This window comes from Corvus kubaryi, unplaced genomic scaffold, assembly GCF_017639235.1.
Source record: "Corvus kubaryi isolate FWS band 111438036 unplaced genomic scaffold, C.kubaryi_AGA036_p1.0 37385, whole genome shotgun sequence".
In the NCBI taxonomy this organism is placed as follows: Eukaryota; Metazoa; Chordata; class Aves; order Passeriformes; family Corvidae; genus Corvus; species Corvus kubaryi.
The window spans coordinates 4,747,053-4,760,732 of NW_024581127.1; the positions used below are offsets into that span (position 1 = coordinate 4,747,053).

Genomic DNA, 13,680 nt, shown 5'->3' on the forward strand with positions numbered 1-13,680 from the left:
ATGAGGGTTGATGACAGGGCTGTAAGGAAGCAATTAATAGGAAGTCTTAGATCCTGTAGAATCCTTCCTTTCAGGGAAACACAATGGCATGTGCTGAATCCAAGATCATTTTGAACACTAGCAAACTGTTATGTAAGTTGAAGCACAAATAATTCCTTAGGTCTCTGCGTCACCCTCTGGTGACTGGGAAGACCACATATATAATGGAACACTACTGCAACTCCTTAAAACCTGCTTTTAGGACCAGGTCTTTCATATAGGCAAAAAATAGAAGGTAGCTCATGTGTGTGTCCATGTCTGGTACAATCCTTAGTTGAGGGAGATAATGTTTGGGACCCTTAAGAAGTTCAAAACTATACACAGTTCTAGAGAAAAATCCAGGGCTCATGAAAAAGTGAACAAAACACTATATTATCTTTACCACCTTAAACAGCAAAAATCTAGTTACAAACTCTCCAAGTTCTGTCCTATTCTTTACCTGTTGCAGTGAAATCGAATTCAGTTTTCACCAACAAGGTTTCTTGGGCCTTTGTGTCTTATAGACAAAGCTCAAGGAAGAGAGGAACTACCAGTAGCAGAACCTCATCAGTCAGGGATATCTTGAGAAAAGCAAGAAGTCAGCCCGTATAAATCACAAAATCTCAGAACTGCAGATTGGGTCAGGTTGGGAGGTACCACAGTAATTCATCTGGTCCAACCCCCTTGCTCAAGCAGGGTCGTCCCAGAACACGATACAGGATTGCATCCAGGAGGCTCTTGAACATCTCCAGTGAGGGAGACTCCACAACGTCTCTGGGCAGCCTGTTCCAGTGCCTGGTCACCCGGACAGTAAAGTTCTTCCTCATATTCAGGTGGAACTTCCTGTGCATCCATTGGACTAAATGGGAAATATCTTAGCCTGCTGAGTCAACCAGCTTACATCAGTGTGATGCCACTCTCTGTTCTCTTCAAAAAGTAATGGAGAGCAGAAGAAATGTCCAATGCCTGGAGAAATGCATTATAATCAAAAAAGGCAGGCTGGTCAGCCTCACTCTGGTCCCTGGGAAAATCATGCAGTCCTCTTAGAGCTATTTGTGGGCACAGAACGTGTCTTTCATGATAAAATGGCTGGTTTTATGAAGGGAGAGCAGTGGATGTCATTTACCTTGGCTTTAGCAAGGATTTTGACATCATGTCTCCCACAGCATCCTTGTCTCTAAGCCGTGATTTTAGAGTCCAGGTAGATAAATTACTAGATAATGAAAATCTGTTGGGACCCAATAGCAGCCTTCCAATACCTAAGAAGAGGTTATCAGAAAAGATGGAGCCAGGCACATTACTGAGGTATATAGCAGAAGAGCAGGAGATGATAGTCATAAACAAACAAGAGATGTTCTGACAAGGATAAAAGGAAAAAAATCAACGTGAAGACAGTTAAGCATTGGAACAGGCTGCCCAGAGAAGCTACGGAACCTTTGTCCCTGGAGAAGTGTTAAAAAGCCATAAGCAACCTTATCTCAACTCTGTACTGACTGTGCTTTGAGCAAGAAGTTTAGGTGGCCATCTAAAATCCCTTACAAACTGAAGGATTAAATGATTCAATGAATAAATAAAAATTTCCTTGTTCCTGCAGTCATTCATACCTACATTCACACACAGGACTCTAAGGGGTTAATTCATCTAGTTGAAACAAAAACCCTAAAATATTTACAAAAAACATTTCAATTGCTTTGGATAATCCAAATCACACAGAGAAAAGGAGAAATAAGTGTATAATATAAATTTATAAAGCAATACTTACTGTTACTTGTTGGCTCAGGAAACCCAACATTTTGGCCATTCCAACTTTTGTTTTCTCCAAGCTGAAATAGGTAGAAGAAGACAACTAAGTAAAGAGCAAACGTCTCCCTAAACAGAATATTCCTGTTTATAAATTTAGTTGAAAGATACTAAAAAAGATGACTTGAGATTCATTGAACATCTGTTCACAAAATTTTGCTAACTCATCTTATTTTTTGCCTAAGATAGGTTATTTGAGTAATGTACCCTTCATGAGTAAACATTAACAACTATTGCCTAACACTGAAATATAAATGTTTCCCCAAGGATTAGGTTCAACTCAATATGTTACCAAATCAGACTTAAATAAAATTAAATGTTTTAAGCAGCTCTCAACTGAAAACATAAACAGACAACAGAGAAATTACATTCTAAACCAAGAAGATCCTAATAGCTGCCTATGAAGGAATGCATAAACACTCTAAAGTACTTTGGGTGTAATTTTAAAATATTTACTTGTTAGGAATCAATTTAGTTACTGAAGTGGAAGCAAAAATTATTGCAATTTTCCATTATTTTAATATATTTTTTGAGGAAGCTAATTGTCTTCAAATTAATTTTTTTATGTTTAATACTGGCTATTACTCTGACATGGAAAAGAGGAACAATTAACACAGAGGTTCAAAATGAAGCCATTACTGAGGTTTACACAGTAAATAAGATGGCAATGTTGTAGGTTTATGTATAAAACTGGATAAACAAGCCCGAGCTTCCTCATTACTTAGGAGCTATTGACAACCATCTCTATCAACATGAAATGAATGATCCTTTTCAGATTTCACTGGGATTTTGCATGCAAACAGAAAACCTCACAGCAAAGCAGGCTATATGCCAGGACAAAGTTGTAATCATTTGCTCTGGAAGATGGGGTTGGAAAGCGAAAGAGATGCAAAGGAAAATCAACCAGCTGAAATCTGCCTCTGCATCTCAAAGGTTGCATTAAGGCTATTTAGATTACTACCGTGTCATAATACAGACTACTAGATGATATATTTTACTTGGAAAAGAGGAGGGGAGAGCACACTATGGAAAGCATAGTGAAATGATTGTTCCCCTGCTTTTCATCATCATGTACATCCCAAAGTGCCTATGGCCTTGGCAACATGCAATGAAAATGGGAGATATGTGATGGAAAGGGAGGATGGGTATTACACTCGGCTTTCAAACTGGTCACCTACATCCATGCACTTTAACTTCATAAAACTTGTTTTATTCATATTATGAAGCAGATAATATGTGTAGTGGAAAATATGGAAGACAATAGTTCTTCAAATGAATAAGCAATATGAAATCTATAAACATGTTTGTATTTACTGCTGGTTTTGTCAGCATGGTTTTGTCAGGAATCCACCCTGACCATCTGTAACGTGGTGCCAGCACAAGCGCACTGTTACAACACAAGATTTCCAACTTTCCTCATTCTTCTTTTTTATAGTTTATTAACTTGATCATGACAGGGAATTTAACAAGAATTCCTCTATGAATAAGTGATCCTTAGTACTTCTGCCTTTCATGAATGCAATCAACACTGGTTTTCTTCTCTCTAAGAAAATACAAGTGGCAAGAAGAAACATAAAGATGGAAACATGAAGGAATTATTACAACTCTCCATTCTCACCCATAGAGCTAAAATTCTGACAACTGCAAAATGTCTCCCAGCGTACTTCCAGATTGCTCTCCTCAAGGCTCTGCACAACCATTACTGATTTCTTTCAGGAATCACTTTAACACAGAAAAGAGCAGAGCCTTTACTTTTTTACATTACCTGGATTACTTGTGCTGCCATCAGCACTACACATTGCTCTTATAACACTCTTAGGTCTCCATTAAAACAACAAATACAGTCACATTTTATGTACCAGGGTTTAAGGAAAAAAACCCCACTGAATTTGGTTTTGCTTATTTTTCAAGAGAGGAGGAATAGAATGAAAGGACTTGAGGAATAGGGGGCACAGGGGAAAAAAGAGTTGCCTTTTTTTAGCATCATCAAAAAACATACAAGTGAAAATTATCTATTTAGACGCCAACCTGATATATCAGCTAATCTACACTAGGCCCCATTTTGGATTCAAACACCGAAACAAGTATCTTCTAATGGTATATCTTTGTTGTGCAATTTATATGCAAGGAATTTTGCAATGCTCAAATTCATAGAGATCTAAGGGCTATTTTCCCTCTTCACCACAGTTTAGTTTGAGAGTTAAAATTCTTTCAGCTACACAAACTAACTTGTGCATCTCCAAATATGTCCAGTCTGTTACATACAGAAGATAAAACCAGATGCTCTAGATATTTCATGTCCTTAACCCCCCACAAAGCTATAAAAACTTGTTATGATTTTGTTATGATACTGCCACTACATAAAAGTTGAGTACTTCACATTTTTTGGATACAGTAACATGTTTGTTCATTGTGTTCAGATAATATTAGGCCATTGTATGCTAGTCTACTAATCCTAAAATATCTACATCTGCAAGTATGCAATTAAGCCTGATTTTCTAAAGACAATGCACTTGCAAGCAAGAGCTTAATAAATGTAGGGAAACAAAGCAGCAGCATCCCTTTTTAGCCACTCAATTTTTTTGTAAGGATTTCAATGTAACTACAAGTTTCCATTATGTAGAACTCTCCAAATCAACTATGTTGTGGGCTGAATTTTTTCAGGCTTTATCTCTGAAAAATACTGAGTAAAATTAGTTCAATTTAAAATCAAAGAATGAAAACCTATGTTTTCATATTAGAATTTTAAAAAAAATTATTTTTCTGTTTTGACTTGTTTTTTATTGAAGCCATTTGGCCAAATTGGCAGTGAAGAAAAGTTGATAGTTTTATACCATAGAGAGTATATTCTACAGCAGAAAAGTCTCAGCATTCTGGTGAAAATGAATTATCATTTGACTCAGTCAGAAGCTTTTTTTTAAATGGCTGTGTCTGCACAGTGTGTTCGCACTAGGAACATCATCCAGCTTCCAAGTACTCTGTTTAGAGTATTTCACACTTGTCTATGACTAAGACATATAGTGAAGAACATAGTGAAGGTGAGTGTGAACAGCACACATATTGCTGCTACTCTCAAAGGAGAGCAAAACAGAAGGAGGTGGGGCCAAGTAACCAGTACAGTATATATTTTTTCCTGGTTAGGAACATATAGAACAGGATATTCTCATATTTACATATACATATATGTGTATATATATACTATATTCAGATTTATCATGTAGTCCTAGAAAAGCCCAACAGAACATTCTGTTGGCTACCTAGTGCAGCCACAGTAAACACATAAGTAATTACCAAAATATATACATTCAGTGAGCCTGTATAATACAGAAGCTGTTTAGGGTCCACAGCTTAGTCAAATACCTTACCAAATATCTTTTCAGAATACAAAAGGCAAAATTTTAACACCCAATTTTGGTTACAAAACCTATCATCAATGAACAGAAGACCGGAGAAGAATGCTAAGTTACAGATAGCTAAAGTGGAAATACATACCTGCAAGACATATGAATTTAAAATGCAATTCCTTCTTCATTAAAAAAAAGTGACACACATTTTCTTTACCAGTCATCAAATATGAAAAGGCCATTATTTTTCTGTAATGCTTTTAGTGCACATGTGATGGGAAGATAAACATTGACTACTATTTTGTATATGAAAATTACTAAAGTTGTTCCTTTCTGTTCCTTCTATTCTTTTGGGCTCTCACGGATGCCCAAAATGGAATAAAAGCAAGAGGCACATTCATCCTGATTTGTAAGCAGAAATAGGTGCATGAATCTCATGTACACTTTTGCATACACACTATTCTATGGAACTGTGTTTCTGTTCCTAATTACTCATAAAGGAGCAGAGGCTGCACTAAGTGTAGCTGTAGAGCTGTAGCTAAACAAAGGCTAATGTGTGACAAGCAACTCCCCAAAACAGGGTGTGCACAAGCTTAAGCTTCCATTCTTACTGAGAGATTAGCTGATACAGCTAAAAAATATATACAGGGGTAGAGTGTAGGCATCATAACAACTGGTTCTCACCTTTTCTGTCTGGTCTTGAAGAGGAGTAGAGGCTTTGTATCCAAGCTGTAGCAACATTGCTTCTGCTGCATTTCTTTTAGCTATTTTCTTGTTTGGGCCTGTTCCAGTAGTAATGTCATTGCCTACTTTTACCTAAAAAAAAAATATTGATCATAATCACAATAAATGTAAGACTCCTTAATATCACCATATAATACTCTTGCTGATTTATCAACAGCTGTCAACTCTTTTGATGAAGATAAGATCTTGAAAAAGCTAAATTAGGGCAAGAGGGGACTAGAGCATTCACTTAAAAGGGCTTTAGATTTTCCAGAAGATCACTAAACTCATACCCAAGAGCTACATTTTTCTGCATCTCAGCGCACACACAGTTGCCTCTCTCTTCCACCAGCCTCTGTGTCAACCCCATTCTCCTTCATGAACCTCTCCCCCACTCTTTGTTAATGCTGGAACTGCCCCAGGGTCTGTACTTCCTCTTTCCTCTAGGAAGAAGAGTTGCCTGCAGCAGCTCCCCAGCATCATCAGGACAGTATCCAGAACAATGGAGAAACAAACAGCAACCTGGAGATTTAAAAAGAGTGGTTTCTAAAGAAGGATGAAAACCACATTTGCATTCCTCCCACTTTGTTGCACTGCAAGGAACACAGGGGCTGGAACTGCTTACAGCTGACAAGCTTTGATCCAAACAGTCCTTGGAAAGAAGGCTGTTCAGTGGACCTGTGGTCTGTACAGCACAAAGGGTTTCTGACAAACATGATGCCTTTCGTAACACTAGGAGAAATTAAAACCCCAAAATAAGGACAAACTGTAGGCAATGGATATCCACAAAATGTGCAGCTCCAACTTAATCCTTGGCTTTGGTACCATTCTTAAAACTCTTGGAGCTGTATGTGTCTGGTTTGTGACATGAGCACTCTCATTGCTATTCATTTAGGCAGTATTCATAGCTCTTTGATAGGTGTATTTTGCTCAGTCCATTAAGCCCTTCTATTTGCCAAATTGTCACTTAAAACAGTGTCCAGTTTCAAAGTCATGTCAAAAAAAGGAAATCAAAATCAAAAATAATAAAATAGTCAAGGTGATCTGAATAATAAAAAAACCCTAGGGGTCAAAGTCCTGAATGAGTTTGGAAGGAGCTTTAAAAAAATTGTAAAAACAGGCATACAAATGCTAAGTAAAGAATAAATGATATTTAGTAGTTATGTCATTCAATAATTCTTCACTTTCCTCAACTTATCATATATATATTTTCCTAAAAGTTTAAATTCTTCTTTCTCAAATACTTCTTAATTCTAAATATTAAGAAGAGGATGTAAATAAATAGTAGTCATGAATATCCCTTCAAAGTACGTCTATATACATCATTAAGCAAAAGGATTTGTCTACCTAAGCCAGAAATATTAATAATCTTGAAATATAAACCTTATCTTCTATGCAGTTCACAATAAGAATTAGAAATTGGCCAATCTGCTACAAGCTTACATGCAATAAAATTGTGAGACTTTAACTGGACAAGGCAAAAAAGATAATTTATAACATAGCTCGCAATAAATCAATGTGTTGCTATTTCTCAGACCTGTAAAACTGGTTTAGCTATTATTATAACCTCTATCAAGGATTAAAGGCCTGACTACAAAGAGAAAGCTTTCTGAAATTAACTTTGGGAACAGAACACCAACTAATGTCATCAGAGGTTTTCTTCTGTTTATCTAGTAGCTAGGACAAGTAATTGGATCCATTTCATCACATCTAAACTTGCTCTTTGTGTGACAGATAAAAATGAACATATTATCTCTGGATATTTTACTTCCACATTCAATTAAATTAAATGAAAACATGGTTTAAGTAGTTTATACAAAGGTTTTTTATTCTGATAAGGTTTTTTGCGTGTCATAATGAATCCACTGAGACTTCCTGAAGGTGGGAGAAACAGCAGAATAATTTTAGTGTGAAAATATTACAAAAGGGTGAAAATGGAGTCAAAAAGTATTTGTAACAAAGCAACTGCCCTGTGGAGTTTCTCTGACTCTCTTTCGCGAGCCTTCTTAGATATAGGAATCTTCTACATATTCACTGCTGTTAAGATCCCTCTTTTATTCAAACCAAAGACTTTGCCATTATTGACACTCCTCCAGCAGAAAACTAAATCCCAGCCCATCTTCCTAATACTGGGCTGTGTTACACTGTTCTGAGGCCTCACACAACAACTACCAACTGTGGACAGTCCCATGGGAGTGTCTAAGCATGGGAAATGAAATTGTCTGTGATAGGATCACTCTTTTTCAAATACTTTCAGGTCTCATAAAATGTCAAAAATCCAAGTTTAAATCCAAAAAAAGATTCTGCAACAAGAGGAATCCAGTATTTTCTTTTCCTTCAGAGAGAAAAATAATACATCATGAAGAAAGACCACTGAGGTCCAAGAAAATTAAGATTACTAGCTTATCTTCATAGACATGAAGGAGGAACTTAGAGATTTAAGTGAAAACATAACTAATTTTCTGGAGAAGGAGGTGCTGGAACATCATCAATTTTGCTTGTGATCAGAAGTGATATTTTGGTGTGGTTTGTAGACAACAAGTCAAAACATGCTGAGGTATGCTGTTCCAAGTTGTTCCGGCACAAAATTACCCTTGAGTGAAAACACAATAATACAGAATCCTTTCCTGTTCCTAACCTTTCTGAATCTGCTGTTGTGTTATCTAAAAAAATATCACAGTTGTATCAAATCTTTGTATGTGTTCTTAATTTAAATATGAAAGGAACATTAATCATCTACTGTTTCAGTATTAAGTCCAGGCCGAGGACAGTCTAAAACATGTGCTTGGTTTTCTTTGTTGTATTTCAGAGATTAAAAAAGTCACAAAGAAACTGGAAATCTGAAAACATTTACAACACTACTTTTTAAAGTCAAAATGCCTGGTAATATGGAGATATTAATACCCCTATTTCAGAATACTAGGTACTATTGCAATCCTCTAATCAACACCACACCAATATATTTTTTTTTCTTTTCCAAAAAGGACAAGTAAAAGTAAATAAATCATGAACTATCAGGGATAAAGACAGTAACAATCAGGTGAAATAAAAACAAGAATATAAAAAAAATGCAACACCGCTACATGAAAAGAATCTAGAGGGCATATAACTAAATTGCCAATTGTTTCACTAAGAGAAAGAAGAAAGTTTAGACAGGCTTTCTGATACTGTATTTCATACTATTCCTGTACACCTGACAGCAAGGCAGAGAGCTAAACAGAGGGATATCCACTTCATATTATGCCCCATTCTGCTTGAGTTTGAACAAAACACAGCAAGGCCATTATTTCTAAGGTGACAGCAAATGATACCTGCATAACAAATTCTCGACGGCGAGGCATTCCTCTCTCTGAAAGAAGAACATACTCTGGCTCCTTCTCCTTTTTGGCCTGTTGGATCTGAGCCAAACGACTGATAGGATTCATTCCTTGACCATATTCTGGTCCAGTCTAAACCAGGTGTAAAGGAAAGAACCATTATTTCAGTATATATCCCTATAACTACTATGCTGCTTCAATAAAACATTTACTAGGGTTCTCTCTTTTGTAATACTCCCTTTGAGAGAATCAGAAGTAACTAACTTTCCATTTTCTGATCATGAGACAAAAGATAAGAATCCTCAGGCTCAAAGCTGTGGAAATTGTCTGCTACTGTTGCAGGTAGTGTGTATACCTTGCATCTGCAAGCCATGAAAACCCTCTCCTATCTATGGAGGTCCTCATAAGGATGGATGAAAATTAGAAGATTCATCAGTCAATTATATCTTATTGCCCTATTTCTAGGACCCTTCCCCCTAACCCTTTAAAACAGGTTGCTACAATGCTGGAACATGCAATACGCTGAGAAGAGGTGGGATTTACACAGGGACAAAAACCATTTGCCATACATAAGGAAGCTTTCTCTTTCAGCCTTCCTGCTTTCCTTCTCAGCACTCCAGGCCTTCCATCCTACAATGCAACTTGCAACTAAAGGTGCAGAGGGTTTGCTCTTTGTGTCATATAAATTTACCCTCAAAATATTTCTGTGAAGTGAATGGCTAGATTTGTTGCTTATTGTGAACCACCCATAAAGTATTTCAAATGCTTAACAGGCAATAATCATCACAATAACATGTCAAAAAGTATGGTTGGTGGAGGAATTGATCTCATGCTGGGGAAACAATATGACTGACAAAGTGGTCTGTTCAAGACTGCACAGACAAGGGAAAAACTACCGTCCTTGAAAACTCTCTAGCTCTGAAATTCTTTTAATGAATTATTGCTCACACAGCAAATGCTCTTTCGAAGCACATAGCTATGAAAATATTTGTTTGTGGATTTTGAGAAGAAATTAAGACCCCCAGAAATTTATCTGAAGTCATACTTAATTCATTTATATACCATAACACAAAGAACTCACTTGCAAATGTAATGTTTGAATGTAGAATTGTTTTTATGTTATTAAGCTATTTCCCTTTTATGAAACCATTTGCAGGCTAAGAGAAGATGAAAACTCATGCTTGCTTGAGCTTCTCAAATAACAAACAAGTGTTCAGGAACCTGAAGAAATGATCAACAACTGAAGGCAAAGATCAGAGAGGGATATTATATTTAGAAAGCTGTGCGGCATACCCGACATCATGTAACTGCTGAAGCAGTTAGAGAAGATGTAGGTGAAAGAGCTAAGACAATGTCATACACAAGGGCAGCTGTGTGGGCAAGAAGCCAGGCAGAGACAAAATGCAGAGCGGGCTAAATAAAGAGCAGGCCATAAGATCCAGCCTCATAAATATATATACAAATAAAAAGAAGATATTGTTGCCACTTTTTTTGATGCTTGAAACACATGCAAGTTAAATTGAAAGAAATGGGCACATTGAAAGCATTTCAGAAGTTTGGTTACTCAAAATATAAAAACCATCTACATATACAGCTTATTTTGACAATTAATGTCTCTTTCTAACAAGGCCAACAGTGTATAATTAAATTTAAGTTCATAATGGCAAATGGTACATGGTAATATAACAGATTTTTTCATTATTATACCCTTAGCGTCTTTCTTGAGATAAACTTTCCAAGATGTGAAAGCCAAAGCCAAAAGCCTTTTCCAATCTTCCAGCTTTAAAACTGCATTAATGCTGATGATTTTCCATTAAATAATTTTCCTTCCCATTTTTTCCTAGAAGTTTCTGAGAATTATATCCCCAGAATTTTAGTAGGAGACAGGTATCTAATCTAGGTTTTCCTGAAAAATCACTTATTCTGTATTGAAGGCAAATGAAAAGAGGAAGTTGATAAATAAGTCCTTTGTACATTTTCCAAATCCAGTTTTGCACTCTCCAAAGTATTTGCTTATTTTGAAGGGCTTTTCTGGTGGCTGCTCTTTCAGAACTCTGCACTTTGTATCCTGAGTATACAGATTTCTAATGGTCATACCTCCAGTAAAGTACTGAAGCACTAAAGTAGTACCCCAATTATTTACTGTTTCATGTTTCTCTCTCCCTCTTCAAGCTGGGGAGGGGAGAGAGCCCAGGGAGAAAACCACCAGATATGCTAAAAGGGCCTCTCTGAGGAGATGATGCTAAAACTCACATGGCTGTACAGAGCTGCTTGAAGGGCTTGATCCTCCACTAGACTTGAACCAAACCCTTGAAGACTTCAGTGATGTGAGCTATTTACAAGCCATTCTGTTTGAGAATCCCACAGCATTCTCAGGATTTAAAAAAAGCCAAGGCATATTAGCACAGGAAAACAAGTAACAATATTGACAGTAACCTGCAATTGTAACAATATTGACAGAAAATGACAAATAACCCTTTATTGATTTTTAATCTGTTACTTTTGAGCAAACATTCTTAACTGTGTCAAAGGTGGACACATACCTTCAATATTGTTTTTGGACGCTTTTTAAAGTAAAGTTTTGGCTTTTCAATCACAGGAAGAGGAGGAAGTTTCTTAAGTTCTTGTAGGACAGCCATTGCAGCACGTTTCTTTGAGAGTTTCTTACTGTTGCCTTCTCCTTCTGCAGTGAATTCTCCTACTGTAACTCGTGTAACAAAGCTCTTCATGTGAGGAGGTCCACTTTCTTTAATCACCTTTTAAAAGAAAGTAACATTGAGTCAAAGCACCCAAAAAGAAGATAATGTTTGTTATCTCTGCAATGAACTTATTACTAATCCAGTTTTCCTGCTAACTGAAGGCACTAGATGGGTTTTCATAGAACTTGGACAAGTATTAATGGCAGTATGAGGTTTGAGGACAGAAAATTAAGACTAGTTAGATAAAGCAAATCTAACCACCATATTCAGCGTTTCACAGAAAGTAAGAGTAGACCTACATTTTAGAAAGGTTTATAGAATAATGCAATATACAACAATTAGGCACATTTAAACCAGGGCTGATGGATTTTTTCTCTGCAAGGTGCTTCACATACCAAAGAAATTAAAACCATGAAGGTCTACCAGGCTTTGACTATTTCTTTATACAAAACATATTCAAAACTGTATTTATTTGGCATTACCTCAACCTCTTTGCAATATTTTTTCTATTATCATTAAACCATTGGATGTTCATTGCCCCAAACTTCAGTCTCTCAACTCTTGCCTTGACAGAGTACACAGCTCAGGGCAATATCCTATACGTTTGAAAGGCTGACACATTCTTGCCTCCGTGACTCTCAGCTGTCCCTCCCAACAGTACTGAAAAGAATTACCAGAGGAGCCACCATAACTCACACAGAAGCCAATCATTTCTGAAAAAAATTCATTTATTCATTCCCTTCCAAACATATTTAGCATGACAATAAGAAAACCCATTTGAAGTACTTCTCCACTACAACAAGTTAAAATAATATGGAAAGAAATTAAGTTCTGGATGCTGTACCTTCCTTTAGCTCTTTTTCTGTCTTCCTTTTTACACACACACACACATACACATACACACATCTCCTTTTAGAAGGCTGGTGCTAGGATGCATTCACCCACAAATCACAGCACTGCAAGTGCTAAGACAGTCATCTCTTCATGTATGCACCATTTACTGGTCTGGACAATGTCTATCAGGAATTAAGAGACCTCATCTGGGAAAAGGTTCAGTTATTTTGTTTGATGGGCGGAAGCAACTACCTAATTTAATCTTTGTTGTATGTAATATGTATAAGGAGACATTAGAGCATCTGACAGGCATCTCTTTATAATATCTTCAAAATCAATATAAATACCAATTTTTTTCATTTGATGGAATTATATCAAACCATTTGTTGAAGAAGAGTAATGTCTGAGTGCAAGGGAACTGAGGTAAAGGTACAAGGGCCTTCTTGGTATAATAACTATAGTTTTAACATGCTCAAATGTTCAATCTTAATATTATTACAACATGTTTTGTATTAAAGTTCTTTTTATCAAGGTCATGTCCCTTGCATTATTTAGTTTTGCTGTTGCACTGTAATGAGGTCTCCCTAGGCTTGTATTTCTTTTTTAAGTTCTCTTTTGTGGCAACTTCACCCAGCAAATTACCACAGCATATATCAATAAAAAGACACAAAATTAAAATTAACAGACAACTTTGTTCCATTTTCCCAGAATAAGATGACATCTATGCCAACATGGGATTTTTCTGTTGTAGTCCAGGAGTGTTCCCCCTCTTTAAGATTCCAGGTATTCATTTCAGAAGTGTTTTCAACATTGCCTCACTTGGAAGTTGCCCACTAATGCTTGACCAGATGAGAAGGCAGCAGTGCTTTCAATGCACTGACCCATGCTGAGCCCTAGGATGCTTCACTGCCTGCACCAGAGCTGGGATGAGCCAGGGCCAGGATC

The 13,680-nt window shown here is 36.7% G+C and overlaps 1 protein-coding gene across 8 annotated transcripts in view; it reads right to left on the reverse strand.

Annotated features, from left to right (window-relative positions):
- Positions 1 to 13,680, reverse strand: part of STAU2 (staufen double-stranded RNA binding protein 2) — a 169,067-nt gene that overhangs the window by 96,869 nt on the left and 58,518 nt on the right. For 7 of the 8 annotated variants that reach the window (XM_042036124.1, XM_042036122.1, XM_042036123.1 and 4 more), the window contains 4 exons: positions 11,746 to 11,958; positions 9,197 to 9,334; positions 5,847 to 5,978; positions 1,781 to 1,841 (listed from right to left, as the gene is read on the reverse strand). In XM_042036124.1, the coding sequence (XP_041892058.1) occupies positions 1,781 to 1,841; positions 5,847 to 5,978; positions 9,197 to 9,334; positions 11,746 to 11,958 (544 nt within the window). The remainder of the gene's footprint in view (positions 1 to 1,780; positions 1,842 to 5,846; positions 5,979 to 9,196; positions 9,335 to 11,745; positions 11,959 to 13,680) is intronic. The other variant, XM_042036126.1, reaches the window with a different exon arrangement.